We start from the raw sequence: 13283 nt of genomic DNA, 5'->3' as shown, positions 1-13283 counted from the left end.
GGACGGTGCCCGGAGACCCAAGAGCAGCTCGCTCTTGGGTGAGTGAGTGGTGGCCCTGCCCACCTGGAAGCAGCCTTTGCACGGCTCTGTAAAAGCCCTCCGTTCCCCTGAGGGGCAGAGCCCCAGCCTCAGGACCCAAGTCCCCGCCTCTCCTTTGCTAGCAGAGCAATCAAACTTCCTCTTCCTTTTTATCAAAACCGTGTCCTGAGTTATTGGAGCAGCAAGGGGGACACGGACTGAGCTCCCAGTGACACTCCCAGCCTTCCTCCTGACCTGAAAGACAGAGCACAGCCAGCCTAGGCCCCGTGGGAGGCCGGTGAGGCCTCACGGCTGGCGCCCACACAGGCCTGGGCCTGGGACGTCACCCTGTGCGGCGGAGTGGGCGCAGACGGTGAAGCGCTTGCGGTGGGCCACTTTATTGTGGGGTCGGGAGCGAGGCGCCTCAGTGACTTCCTGTATCAGCTCCCACAGAGGCCAGCAGCCTGGAGGTGGCCCAAGGCAGTGAGACGTGGGCACAGCCCTGCCCCACCTGGCCCAGGTCCAGTGCGGCTCCTTCACTGACCGTCTTCTGTCTCCCTGAACACATCCTTCCAGCGGGGTGCTGCGGGGGGAAGAGGCGTTGCGGGGGGGAGGGGCCTGTGGGCCTCTCAGTCAGGGCCTGGACCAACCCCAGGGAGGGGACTCAGCCTGGCTCAGTGTCCACTTAGCCTTGCCACCTGGGTCAAAGGGCTGCTGCGCCAATCCCCCCAGCAGGGGACTGCTGGGGCCCCCGGGGGACCTGCAGGGGCCCTGTGGCTCTGGCCAGTGTTTCATGAGCTGTCTGCAGCAAGGCCCGCAAACGGAAGGGCCACTTCTGCGTGCGCCCAGCAGGGGCCATCACTAGAAGTCCCATTTTATGAGGGATGACCTGAAGGTATACGACAAATGGACTCAAAGCAGTGTGCCAGGGCAAGGCCCATGGGCAGCTCAGAGACAGCTCCAGTCTCGGCTCCCTTTGGACCCCTCCTGGTATGGCCCCGTGCCCTCCCTCTGCTGGCCCTGATGGCACCCAGACAGGTGGGGTGGGCAGACCAGGCTGATTCCAGAAGACACCTGTCCCCCTTTACAGAGCCAGGACGTCTGAGCGGGAGTGCTGCAAAGAAGCCTCCAGAAATTGACCAGAGGCCCATGGACTGTGGTCTCTGGGACTGGTGTCCAGGAGAGCTCCTGACCCTGAGAACAGAGCCCGGGGGGTCAGCAGAGCATGCCCAGCTCTGTGGGGATGGGGACATGCCAGGGCCCAAGGAGCACTTGGGCTCGGTGCTGCTGAAGTTCTGGGAAGGGCTCTCGGATGCCTGCCCGGCCTCTGGCCTACCTGTGGCCGTGATGTCACTGCAGTCCTTCCTGTGGAACTCGGTCCAGGCTCTGGCCTTGCAGTACTTGCTGCAGGTCAGGATCCCATAGCAGCGGGTGCAGGGAGTGAGGCGGACCCCGACCGAGCGGCCACACTGGTAGCAGAACTTGAAGAAGGGGAGGCTGTGAGAAAGCCCAGGGTCAGGAGGAGGTGCCCCCACCCAGGGGCAGCTGCCACCGGTGCAGGCACCCAGCAAGTGCCCCAGAGAGGAGACAGATGCGCTGGGAGCCCTGGGAGGCGCGGGCACACTCCTCCCGTGAGGGCTGGCCACGTGGACAGTGGGCATCTACCTGGAGACGGTGGCCGCAGTGTGAGGGCTGAGGGGACCCCACACACGTGGGGAGATGCCTGGGCTGATCTGGTGAGAGAAGCTGGCCCCTGCTTCAGGAGGAGGGGGCCTGCCCTGGTCACCTCTCTCCCTGAATCTGGTCCCTAGGGATAGATCGGTGAGCACGTCCCCACGAGTCAGGTCCAGCCCTGCTCTCTCATCCTAGGGACACCATGTGAGTACAGAGAAGACTCCTGGGGCGTCCTGGAGAGCAGAGCCTTGGCTCCAGCCCTGCTCTCCAGGGAGGAGGCCGCCCTCTGCAGGACATGGAGCCCTTCTGTGGCCTGACCAGGGCAGCCCGAGCAGCTCCAGGAGTGGGCCCTGAGACCCTCATCCTGACTGCAGCCTATGCCCAGGAGCAGGGGAGGCCACGCTCCTCAGGACAAGGGGAGCAGCCTGACCAGCAGGCCAGGTCCAGCGGCACATCCCAGCCACAGATGCTGTCCCCGAGAAGGACACCCAGCACTCACTTCTCCTGCTCCTCCTTGGCTGGGATCTTTGCCACAATGGAGTTCCTCTTCTTCAGCCTGTGGCTGGGGGCCAGCTCCTCTGTGTCAGAAAGAGACCCGCGTGAGCCCCGGGGGGCAGGCCGAGCCCTCAGTGCTGCGCAGCAGGCCTGCAGGAAGGGCCTCCCCCAGGCCCCCTCAGGCCTCCTGCCAAGCCTGCACCATCCCCGCCCGGGGGCATGGCCACAGGCCAGCAGAGGTCCTCCTTCCCTCTTGCCCAGCCCCAGCCCCCAGCCCCTTCTTCCTGAGGCCCTGCACACCTCTCCTGTCCTTCCTAGAGTGGTCATGCTTCTCTGCCTCTCTGTTTAGTGACCAGCTGAGCTCCCTGGAGACATCCACATCCCCCTGCAGCAAGGTGCCACCTGGGGGAGGCCATGGTCACCCTGGGCTGGCAGTGGTTGGGCAGGGCTCTCCTTGACCAGCCCCGACCACACCCTGCCATGCAGTTCTCCCAACTGCTGATGCTCCAGGTCACCCCGACCCGGGGACATGATCGCCCCAAGGCTGATGCAGTCAAGCCAGGGCTCCCGAGGTTCTAACCAGGCGGACTCGACAGCTGTCGGCACCTCGCCACGTGGCAGCTCGGCTGATCTCTGCAGCAGGTCTGCCAGGACCCCAGTGGTGAGCGCACCACCAGCCTGGACCTCTCCATGGTTAGTTGAAGGACGTGGCCTCCCTGGGCAGAGTCAGCGCTCTCTGTCAGGTGCGTCTCCTCTGGGCCCATCCCTGAGCCATGGCTCTGGAAAGGGTGCTGGGGACAGTGACGTCCCATGTTGGGGCTGAGACTCACAGGAGAGGGAAGAAGACCTGACTTCCAGGCTGGCCTCGCGGCTCCCTGTGCCCTCCTCCGCGGCCCTGAGATGTGGCCTGACCTTCTGGCCTCTGCACGCTGAGGTCTCCGTGCCTTCCTTCCTGGAGCCAGACCTCCTCAGGGTCTCCGTGGAGCCCTCCGGCTCCGTGTGGCCCTATGCCCACCCACCTGAGCCCTCTGACGCACTTTCTCCCCTCGCTCCGGCAGTGCCACCACAGGCGCCCACGCCAACGAGCGTGGTCTGGCCTCCTTGTGCTTCTCCTCTCCTCAGATGGCACCGTCTCCACCATTGGTTCCTTCCTCCTGCCACAGCTGGGACCCTCTCGCAGACTGTTCCATTTTCAGAGTGTGGGATTTTGAAGTCCAGAATGTCCACTTTGCCCTTCTTGGTCACTTCTCCCCTGCATCGGTCTCCTCTGTTGGCAAGACGTTCCCTCGCAACTTCCTTTACCTCTTAACCATGGTTTCCCCTACTCTTGAACGTGCCCGTGAGGCTACGTGAAGTCCTCCCTGTCCCATCTGAACTCTGGTCTCTGGCAGCTGCCGGTGCCGTCCTGCAGGGCGGTGTGTGCCTTGGCGCCTCTCTGCATGTCTCGCGGTCACACGTTGAAACGGCACCTCCCTAACACGCTGCAGTCGCTGGGGTGCTGACCTCCCCAGGCTGCTGGCTGCTCGCTCAGTGGCCAACTGGGTGGGCGTCGACCCCACTCTACAGCATGAAGCTCCTGATGCCGACTCCTGGTGAGGCCTGGGTATGGATGCCCACGGTCACCCTGGATGGCCATCTGTCTTCGTGAGCATACCCCGATATCAGCTCTACTAGTGCTGAGCTGATTGCTCCCAGGCTTCAAAAATGTCTGCAGACATAACCTGCCCTTTAGATGGACCAATCAATTAGAGCTCTTGGGGGACTGTCCCCATGGAGAGTGCCTGGGATCTGTCCTGGCCCTGAATGGCCCCCCTCCTCTTTCCCCAGCTCTCTGGCCATGGGCCATGCTGCCGTTCAGCCCATGCCTCCAGTGGACCCCCACCTCCTCCACTGCCCCCTCTGGGCACGGCTTTGTCCATGTGCTGCTGGAGATGCACTCAGCTCTGTCAAAGCTCCGACTTCACAGGGGACTCTCCCTGGGCAGCGCCTGGACACCCACGCTCTGTAGCTGGGTGGCAGCCATGGCCAGCATCTCCAGAGTGACACTCCGTGCAGGACCCTCTCTGACAGAACAGAGGAGGCAGAGGCTCTGGGCTCCTCAGCCTGCTCGCAGCCTGGGTCCTGGCCGAGAGCCCGGCCGTCTAAGGGTGCCACGCCCAGGGCAGAGCCTGGTCCCTCAGTGGGCAGTGTGTAAGTGAAGGTCACTTCTAGTCATACCGGCCAGGACACAGCATCAGCAGCAGGCCCATGTGTGGCAGGAGTGTGGGAGGCCATGCCTGTGTCAGGAGTGAGCGTCTGTGGGCAGGGACCAGGGCTGGGAGTGCTTGGTGGCCATGTGCCCGGGAGTGCACTGGACGGTGGGTGTGGAAGGTGTGAGTGTGCCTGGATGGGCGTGGGTGGCCATGGACATAGGTGGGCAGGTGGCTGAGGACATGGGTGTGTGGTGACCATGGAAGTGGGTGTCTACTGGGTGTGGACGTGGTGTGTGGTGGCTGTGAATGTGGTGTGTGCGTGGCCATGGACATAGTGTGTGGTAGTCATGGACGTGGTGTGTACTGGGTGTGACTTGGGTGTGTACTGGGTGTGGACTTGGGTGTGTGGTGGCTGTGGACATGGTGTGTGGTGGCCATGGATGTGGGTGTGTACTGGGTGTGGATGTGGTGTGTGATGGCTGTGAATGTGGTGTGTGCGTGGCCATGGAATGGTGGCCATGGTGTGGTGGCCAAGATTGGTAGCCATCATGTGGCCACAGCCATGATGTAGTGGCTGTGGCTGTGGTGTGTGGTGACCATGGTTGTGGTATGGTGGCTGTGGTCATAGTATGGTGGCCGTGGTGTGCTGGTTGTGGTGTGGTGTGCTGGCTGTGGTGTGCTGGCTTGGGGTGGTGGCCGTGGCCGAGGTATGGTGGCCGTGGCCGAGGTATGGTGGCCGTGGTGTGCTGGCTGTGGGGTGGTGGCCGTGGGTGGTGGCCGTGGGTGGTGGCCCTCCCAGGGCCCTGCCCTCCACACCTTTCCTGCTGAGCTGCAGAGCCCTGGTGTCCCACTGCTGCTCCCTGGTGAGCACGGCTTGCCGCAGCTGCACACCCATGTGCTCCAGCAGCTTCTTCCGGGCCAGAAACGTCTCTCTCTCCGTGGGCATCAGCGCGTGGAAGGGGCAGTGGGCGATCTTCCGGTCCTGTGACACACTGTGGGGTCACCACAGACTCGGGCTATCCCCCCACCCAAGGCACAGTCTTAGAGTCACCAAGGGCCCCCCCTTCCCCCCAGCCTGAGCTGCAGAGTGACTGGGTGAGGGGCCACCTCTCCATCCAGAGTGACGAGGGACTGTGGGGGTGCACACCAGCACGCGCTCACCACCGTGGGGCCTCCTGCCTCGAGGACCAGGGTGGGCTGCAGGTGTGCCCGGCTCCACCAGAGGGAAGCCAAGTCCCCAGGTGGCCCTGCTCAAGACAAAGCCTTACCTGGTAGAACTTGAAGTAGCCGTAGTCCACCGCTGTGCCCACGGCCACCCTGTCACCCTGTGTGAGCGTCACAGGCTTCAGGATGTCAGCCCCGTGGCTAATGAGCCGGTCAATCTGTGGGAGACGGAACCCATCAAACTCAGAAGCCACAGCAGGGGCCCTCAGAGCCACCCACGGCATTGGGCTATGTGCATGGCGGCCCCTGCCCGCAGCCGGAGGCTCTGCAGACACTCTAGGCAGCCAGACGGCAGCCCAGGGAGAGGGCAGGGCTGCCCACAGGGCTTGGTCCCCTGCTTTCTGCCCAGAGGCCACTTTCTGGGTGTAGGGAGAACCAAAGGCAAACAGGAAAACAGGCTGGTCTCAGCCTCATCCGAGGGACACTACTCCCTGGTGAGGTGGCCGTGGCTGTGGCATGGTGGCCGTGGTGTGGTGGCCCTCCCACACACGTCCGAGGGACACCACTCCCTGGGGCACTTCCCTGGCAGACCGCCCAGCAGCACCCCGGGTCCCGCCAGGCTTCAAGGTACGCAGTGTGAAGGCAAAGGCTGGTGACACTGCAAACGCATGTGTGTGATGCCACGTGTGTGCTCACGTGCAGTGTGGGCGTGTGTAGGTCCAAGTGTGTGGTCACACACGTGCACACTGGGGGTTGCAAGCGACATCCATGCACCTGAGTGCAGATGTGTGCATTTCTGAACATGTGTGCACTGTGGGGTGGGCATGCTGTGTGTGTGGGTGTGGACAGATGTGCACTGTGTGTGTGTGCACATGCGTGTATGCATTGCCAACACGCCACAGCAATGCTCTCTGGCTCAGGACTGACCATGGATTCCACTCAAAGCAAATGGCACCTAACAGTCGGCACCACCCACCCCCACCCCAGCCAGACCAGGAGGACGCCCTGGTGGGCCCAGTGTGGCTGGATGAACACAAGGTGACATGTGGCCTACTCGCTAACTAAGTGCCAGTGGGACCCCAATTCAGGGATGCATGACAGCTGTCCCACGCCTGAGCCTGGTTTAGCATTAACCCTGCACAAACCCAGGAGCCCCGGATTCTCAACAAGGCTGTGAGCGCAGCATCGCGGGTATGGCACCTGGCACTGGGGGTAGCAGTCTGGCCGGAGCAGTGTCCACCCTGTGGCACTACAGGGACGGAGGGTGGAGCATACACAGATCGCACCAGGCAGCAGTGACGCTGTGCTGCGTGTCGGGCAAAGAGCGAGCTTCCCACCGTCCTGACCCACCTACAAAAACCCCCATCCCTCTCCCCGCTCCTCTTCCTGCTGGAGCCATGACGCCCTTCCCAAAGAGCCAGTGCTGGACAGCCCTCCAAGGTCTACCACCTTGTCTGCCCTTTCCCAAAGAAGCAGAGTGCCAGGGTGTGGCTGGGTGGCAGAGCCCTGCCTAGCACGCACAAGGCCTTGAGTTCAATCCCCAGTGGTGCAAAAACATAACCAGAAGGCAGGGGCAGACCGTGGGTGAGCACGGGGGTGCAGGCAGCTGCAGGTGCTCGGCTGATGGACAGGTGGATGGACAGTGATTCCTCCTGTCCTGCACAGTGATGCTGGGGGCTGAACCACCCAACTCTGCCTTAAGGCACAGGGGTCCTGGGCCTTCCTCAGTGAGCACCAGGTCTCACCAGGCAGCTGGGCCAGGCAGTGCATGGCCAGCCCCCCTCTGAGCTCCCAGGCCTCACAGCCGCTCACTTGTCATCTCGTCCCTCATTGTCCTGCTCCCTCCCTCCTCTGCCGACATCCCAAGAGCAGCTCCAGCCCTCTGAATTGCTGCCCACCATACTCAGTCAGGCACAGGGTGGCCAGCCTGCCCTCCGCCCCCATCCCAGGCCCAGCCCACCCTCCGCCCCCATCCAGGCCCCTCCTGCCTCTTGTCCACCTCTCACCAGCGCTATCTTGTTGTCAACGCTCCTCTGATGCTCATAGGCCAGGTCACACACGACACACAGGGCACTGCCCAAGCCTCTGGTCAGGGGCAGGTTGGGGTCAGCTCCCTGGGACAGGAGCTCCTTCACGATCTGCAACAGATGGGTTCCACAGTGGCCACCATGTCATGTCCCCTCACTGCAGTCTCCTGTGGCCATCCCTGGGCACTTTCCACGGAGCCCATATACAGAGGACCATGTCATGTAGGGGTCACATGGAGATTCCTTCGGGAAGAGCCGGGATTCCACCCTGAGCCAGTTCTGGTGTTTTCTCATGGACAGTCCACACAGCGGCTCCAACAGCCCTGACTCCTGTCCTGCTTTCTAGCCAGGCAGAGCTAAGCCCTGGACAGGCCCAGCACAAGGTCAAGAACATACGGGCGGCTGTGTGTGCCCTGCCCCAGCTTTCTGCCCCTCGCACTGTACAGCTGCAATTGTGCTACCCCTGGGCGAGGGTCTGGCTCCCCGGCTAGAACATGGGGTCCTGGGAGCAGAGAGTCCATCTTATTCAACACCTGCTGCCTGTGGCCGTGCTGCCTGCACACAGCAGGTGCCCAATAAAGAAGAGTTCAGTGAACCACGGGCAGGGTGCACGTCCTTCGGGGGGGAGTGCTCACCAGGTCATTCCCACTAGCGATGGAGAGGGAGAGTGGGGAGTGGCCACTCCACAGCAGGTTGGAATCCGCTCCATGGGAGAGCAGGAGCTGGACCACGTCCCTGGCGTCCTGTGGGGGACGAAGCACGTCAGGTCAGAGAGCCGCCCCTGTGCGCGCGGGAGGCACCCATCCCCAGGAGCCTGCACTGCAGCCCCGCGGGTGCCTGGAGCCCGCTGAGCCACACCCCTTCCTCCCACCAGCACTAGGAGGCGCACACTGTCCCAGACCATGGGACGGTCAGAGCTCCTCACACTGAGAAGATGTCTTCTAAACGCTCTTCCTTTCCAGATGGGCAACAGGAAGGGCACTAAGGCCCAGTGACCTAAGCAGGGCCTGGCTCCTGGCAGGTGTCACGGAAGAACCAGGAACCGTCTTCCCCAGGCCCAGCCTGACAGGCACTGTCAGGCTGGAAGGTGGCCGCCCTCCTGCCCAGGGGAAGCCTCTGCTTCTCTGGCTCAGAGGCCAGCAACAGGCCCGAGCCCTGCAGAGCCACAGGCAGCCCTCGGTGCCTCCCTCTTCCTCTCCTTCCCCAGGAGTGCAGCAGGGTGGCCACCTCTGCCCCCCACAGCAGGAACTCCCCCAGGCGCCCTCTCGCGGGGCACTCTGAGCCCTCCAGATGTGGCCAGCAATGGGCCCTGAGGACCTGCTCCTTCCCCCTTAGGCCTGGTACTGCCTCTGACTCCCCTGCCCAGCATCACCCCTGCGCCTGCCCCCATGGGCTCCCCACTAGGTTATCACCCTGGCCGTAGGTGGGTAAACTGAGGCTCCGCTTCCCGTGTGCCCCGTGGCTAACTGGCCCAAACTGCGCAGGCCCCGAGGCACATGGCTTGGTTTCTGACTTCCCCACACGCACTCAGCCACGTGGTCTCCTCTAGGTGCTTCCAGCACCCAACCTGCCTGGACTGCTCCCAGAGGAAGTGCCGCAAGGCCAGGGGACACTGCCCTGGGCCAGGAAGCTGGGGCTACCCTGGGCCTCCTAGCCAGAGACGGCGTGGTGAGGCTGGCAGGGGCTGGCAGGGTAGAACAGCCAGAGCCCGGGACAGCAGCCCCCACGCCTGTCAGCACAGGCCCCATCCCTGTGTGCACATGGCCTGCCTGTGGCGTGGGTCCAAAAATATTGTGTGCAAGGCTCCAGTGCCTGAGTGGCCCATGTGTCCTCTGCCATTGCTGGTCCCACTCTGACCTGCTGCCTCCGATCCACCAGACAGTGCTGCATGCGGCCCACTGCACTGATCCCGAACCTCACGAGGAGGGGCTGCATCTTGAGAACTGCTGGCCTGGACCCCAGGGGTCAGGACCCCCATGGGGAAGTGCCCACTCCCCAGCTGAGCTCTCACTGCACTCACATACACACTGATTCACAAGGACAAGCTCACAAACACATCTGTGCACACGTATGAGCACACCTGCTCCCACACAGACACCTGCACACACACACACCTACCCACACACACACCTACATACACACAGACATCTGCCCACACACACCTGCCCACACACATCTGCACACACACACCTGCATATCTGCCTCCCACACCTACACACACAGATACCTGCCCCCCACACACCTGCACACACAGACACCTGCCCCACACACACCTGCACACACACACACACCTGCACCCACACATGCATACACTCACCTGCACACACTGCATACCGGCCCACACACACACTTGCATACACACACACCTGCACACCTGCAAGCACAGACACCTGCAAGCACAGACACCTGCATACACACACCTGGTCACACACACACCTGCCCACACACACACCTGCACACAAACATACCTACACACACACACCTGCATACCTGCCCCCCACACACCTGCACACACAGATACCTGCACACACACACACCTGCACACACAGATACCTGCACACACACACCTGCACACACACACACACACCTGCACCCACACCTGCATACACTCACCTGCACACACTGCATACCTGCCCACACACACACTTGCATACACACACACCTGCACACCTGCAAGCACAGACACCTGCATACACACACCTGGTCACACACACACCTGCCCACACACACACCTGCACACAAACATACCTACACACACACACCTGCATACTTGCCCCCACACACACCTACCCACACAGACACCTGCCCCACACATACCTGCATGCACAGACACACCTGCATACCTGTCCCCACATACACCTACACACACAGACACCTGCCCTACACACACCTGCACACCTGCATGCACACACCTGCACACACACACCTGCATACCTGCACACATACACACCTGCACACACACCTGCATGTACAGACACCTGCTCACACACACTTGCACACACACACACCTGCTCACATGGACACCTGCACACACACACCTGCTCACACACACACCTGCAAACACACACACACTTGCACACAGCCCTGTACATGCAGTGGTGGCACAGAAACCTCGGGAGGCTCTGGGCACAGACCCTGCGTTCCCTGCCCGCCCTCTTCCAGTCCTGTTCCGGGCCATGGCCTAGTTCCAGCATGACAGCACACACGCTCTCCACAAAGTACCCCAGCACTGGGCAGGCCAGCAGACCCCAGCCAGGGCCCTGTGGTCACTCGCCTTCTTGTTGTCCTCCCGCTCACAGGCCACGTGCAGAGCTGTCCTGCCGCCCTCTATGGGGACGCAGGTGTTCGTGGTATAGTAGGTGCTGGGTGGGCCTGGCTCATTGTTGAGCTTCAGGCTTGAGGGTGGCAGGTCCATCTGTGTGCAAAGGAGGGTTCAAGAACTGGCCTGGGTCCCCTGGCCAACACCCAGGGACATGCCACTTGCTGGCTAGGGAGGCTGTGAGCACCAAGACAGCAAGCTTCCTGCCCACTCTGCATCAAAGCCCTGCTGTGTCTGGCTCTGCCGGCTGCCACAGCCACCTGACTCCTCTGCTCAGGGCTCCCACACACCAGAGCTGCACACCACACATCCTATCTGCACGACCTTAACAGTTTCTGCCACACCTGGTGCAGGGAGTGGGGGTGGTACACAAGGTTGGGGTCTGGTCTCAGATCTCTGCAGTGGCCTGTGGGGGTCTTTGGGAGCTCAGGAGGCTCAGGAAGGCTTTGCAGGTGGAAAATGTGAACTAGAGCCACGTGCTCACCTGGACACCCACACCTGTCCCCCACGCACACCAGAGCTCAAGCCCCACCTCAGCTGCCCAGAGGCTGCTGCCGCTGCACCCCAGGGAAACCCAGCCACAAGCAAGCCACCCTGCCCCCACTCCCCTCACAGCCTCTGGTGGGTGGTACCAGCCCAGCCCGACCCAAGCCTGGGAGATCTGAGTCCCCTGAGCCCCGAGCACATCTGTGTCCTGGCTGCTATAAGAAGCCAGGCCAGGCCAGCACCTTCCCCAGGAGAAGGACACAGGCCAAGGTGGAGCCAGTGTCCCTGACCATCAGGCACTTCTGCAGCCCAGAGCCAGGTCCCCGTCCTGCCCTGTGCCTCAGAGAGCCGCACCTTGTTGAGCTTGTACGTGTGGTCCTCGTCAGCCGCCTTGGCGTCCACACAGGTGATGGCATGCAGCAGCAGCTCTGTGATCCTGACCCCCTCCTGCCCTGGAAGGGCAGCGGCGATATGGAGCGGGGTCAGGGCCCCCAGCTGCAGAGGAAGTACGGATGGGGTAAGGCACACCGTCCTGAGCCAAGCAAGTGAGGGTCCCCGGTGGGCGGGGCCAATGCAGGACCCCTCTGCCTGACCTGGGGGAAAGGACACATGCTTCCTGTACCCGTCTGAGATTCCCGCCGCACCACCTCCTCACCAGCCCCACTTGGTGCAGGACCAGGAGGCCCACAGGGCAGAGGGAGGCAGTGCCCACTGAGGAGCCTGTGCACGGGAACTGTCGGCAGGCCATACAGTCCATCCTTGTCAGGGCCACACTGACCGATCGTCCAACACCTCCTCCTAAGAAGCCCTGTCCCCGCCTGGCCCCGGCCCAGGTGCCCCCACCCTGACAGTCATGCGGCTCCTGTCTGGCCTCCTGATCTGCCTGTTCTCACCCGGACGTCCTTCTGGCCATCAGCTGAGGTCCCTGGAGGACTGTCTCTGAGCACTGGCAGCACAGAGACGGGCACAGCACCGAGAGCGCCTGCCTGCGTCGGAGTGGAGCCCCAGCACAGCACTCCAGGTGGGACCTAGCTCAACAGGAGGGGCCAGAGGAAAGCACCCCAAGGCCTTAGGGGCAGGACGCAGACGACCCAGACAGCAGACGGAGCTAGCGGTGGGAGGGCCAGCCAGAGGGCCTGCGGAGCAGGGGCAGTGTGGCACAGTTTCTCCGGTGGGGGAAAGGTGGGCTCCAGGTGCTGACTCTGGGGAGGACAGAGTCCACAGCCTGAGGGCAGCCTCTGGGGACCCCGCGCAGACAGAGCCAGCACTCCACGGAGCACCCAGCACAAGGACGCAGGTGAGAACTAGCCTCTGCCCGGTGCTGGGAGAGGCCAGCACTGAGGGCCCAGGACTGGCACACGGGAAGCGCTGGCCCACAAGACCACCACAGGGGGTTTCCCAGTGATCCTGGCCTCCAGCAGGATCTCACGTCCACAGCACCACCTGGAGGTCTCAAACTTCCAAACAAAACCACTGAACTGACCGTCAGTAGCTGAAAGGCAGAATGGATTTGACTGAAGGGAGAACCTCGGTGTGAGGAGGCCCAAGGGAGCTTTGCCAAACAATCGAGCTACAATGAAATGGAAAGAAAGCACACCCCCAAATCCAGACAGAGCAAAAGGAAAGAAGGGGTGCCCAGAGAACAGCAGAGGGGAAGACGAAGACAAAGACTCACGAGACAAGAGAAGAAAACTCCACCCGGCTGACCAGTGCCCAGGAAGAGTGGCTAGCAGACGGGGCGGGGCGGGGGTCACTCTGGCCTGAAGGCCACGGATACAAGCAACACCGCCCGAGTTCTCAGGGAAAGGTTCTGAGCCGGAATTCTCCATCACCCGGTAAGCAAGAGGGCAAAATGGTGACAAGGGTCAGTTTCCCACTCCAGAGCCTCGGCGGGAGGCTCAGACTGTG

General features: G+C 62.3%; 1 protein-coding gene across 1 annotated transcript in view; it reads right to left on the bottom strand.

Moving 5' to 3' along the window:
- Positions 1–324: 324 nt before the first annotated feature.
- The window catches only part of Ankmy1 (ankyrin repeat and MYND domain containing 1), a 39801-nt gene continuing 26842 nt past the window's right edge, over positions 325–13283 (bottom strand). The window contains exons 7-16 of the mRNA XM_076866350.2: positions 11730–11870; positions 10845–10985; positions 8206–8313; positions 7550–7681; positions 5648–5761; positions 5194–5361; positions 2192–2268; positions 1355–1515; positions 563–601; positions 325–482 (exon numbers count right to left, since the gene is read on the bottom strand). Coding sequence (XP_076722465.2) covers positions 325–482; positions 563–601; positions 1355–1515; positions 2192–2268; positions 5194–5361; positions 5648–5761; positions 7550–7681; positions 8206–8313; positions 10845–10985; positions 11730–11870 — 1239 coding nt within the window. The remainder of the gene's footprint in view (positions 483–562; positions 602–1354; positions 1516–2191; positions 2269–5193; positions 5362–5647; positions 5762–7549; positions 7682–8205; positions 8314–10844; positions 10986–11729; positions 11871–13283) is intronic.

Source organism: Callospermophilus lateralis, chromosome 9 (assembly GCF_048772815.1).
Source record: "Callospermophilus lateralis isolate mCalLat2 chromosome 9, mCalLat2.hap1, whole genome shotgun sequence".
NCBI classification, from domain to species: domain Eukaryota; kingdom Metazoa; phylum Chordata; class Mammalia; order Rodentia; family Sciuridae; genus Callospermophilus; species Callospermophilus lateralis.
The sequence above is the reverse complement of the archived record's forward strand: the minus strand, read 5'-3'. Positions and strand labels throughout refer to the sequence as shown.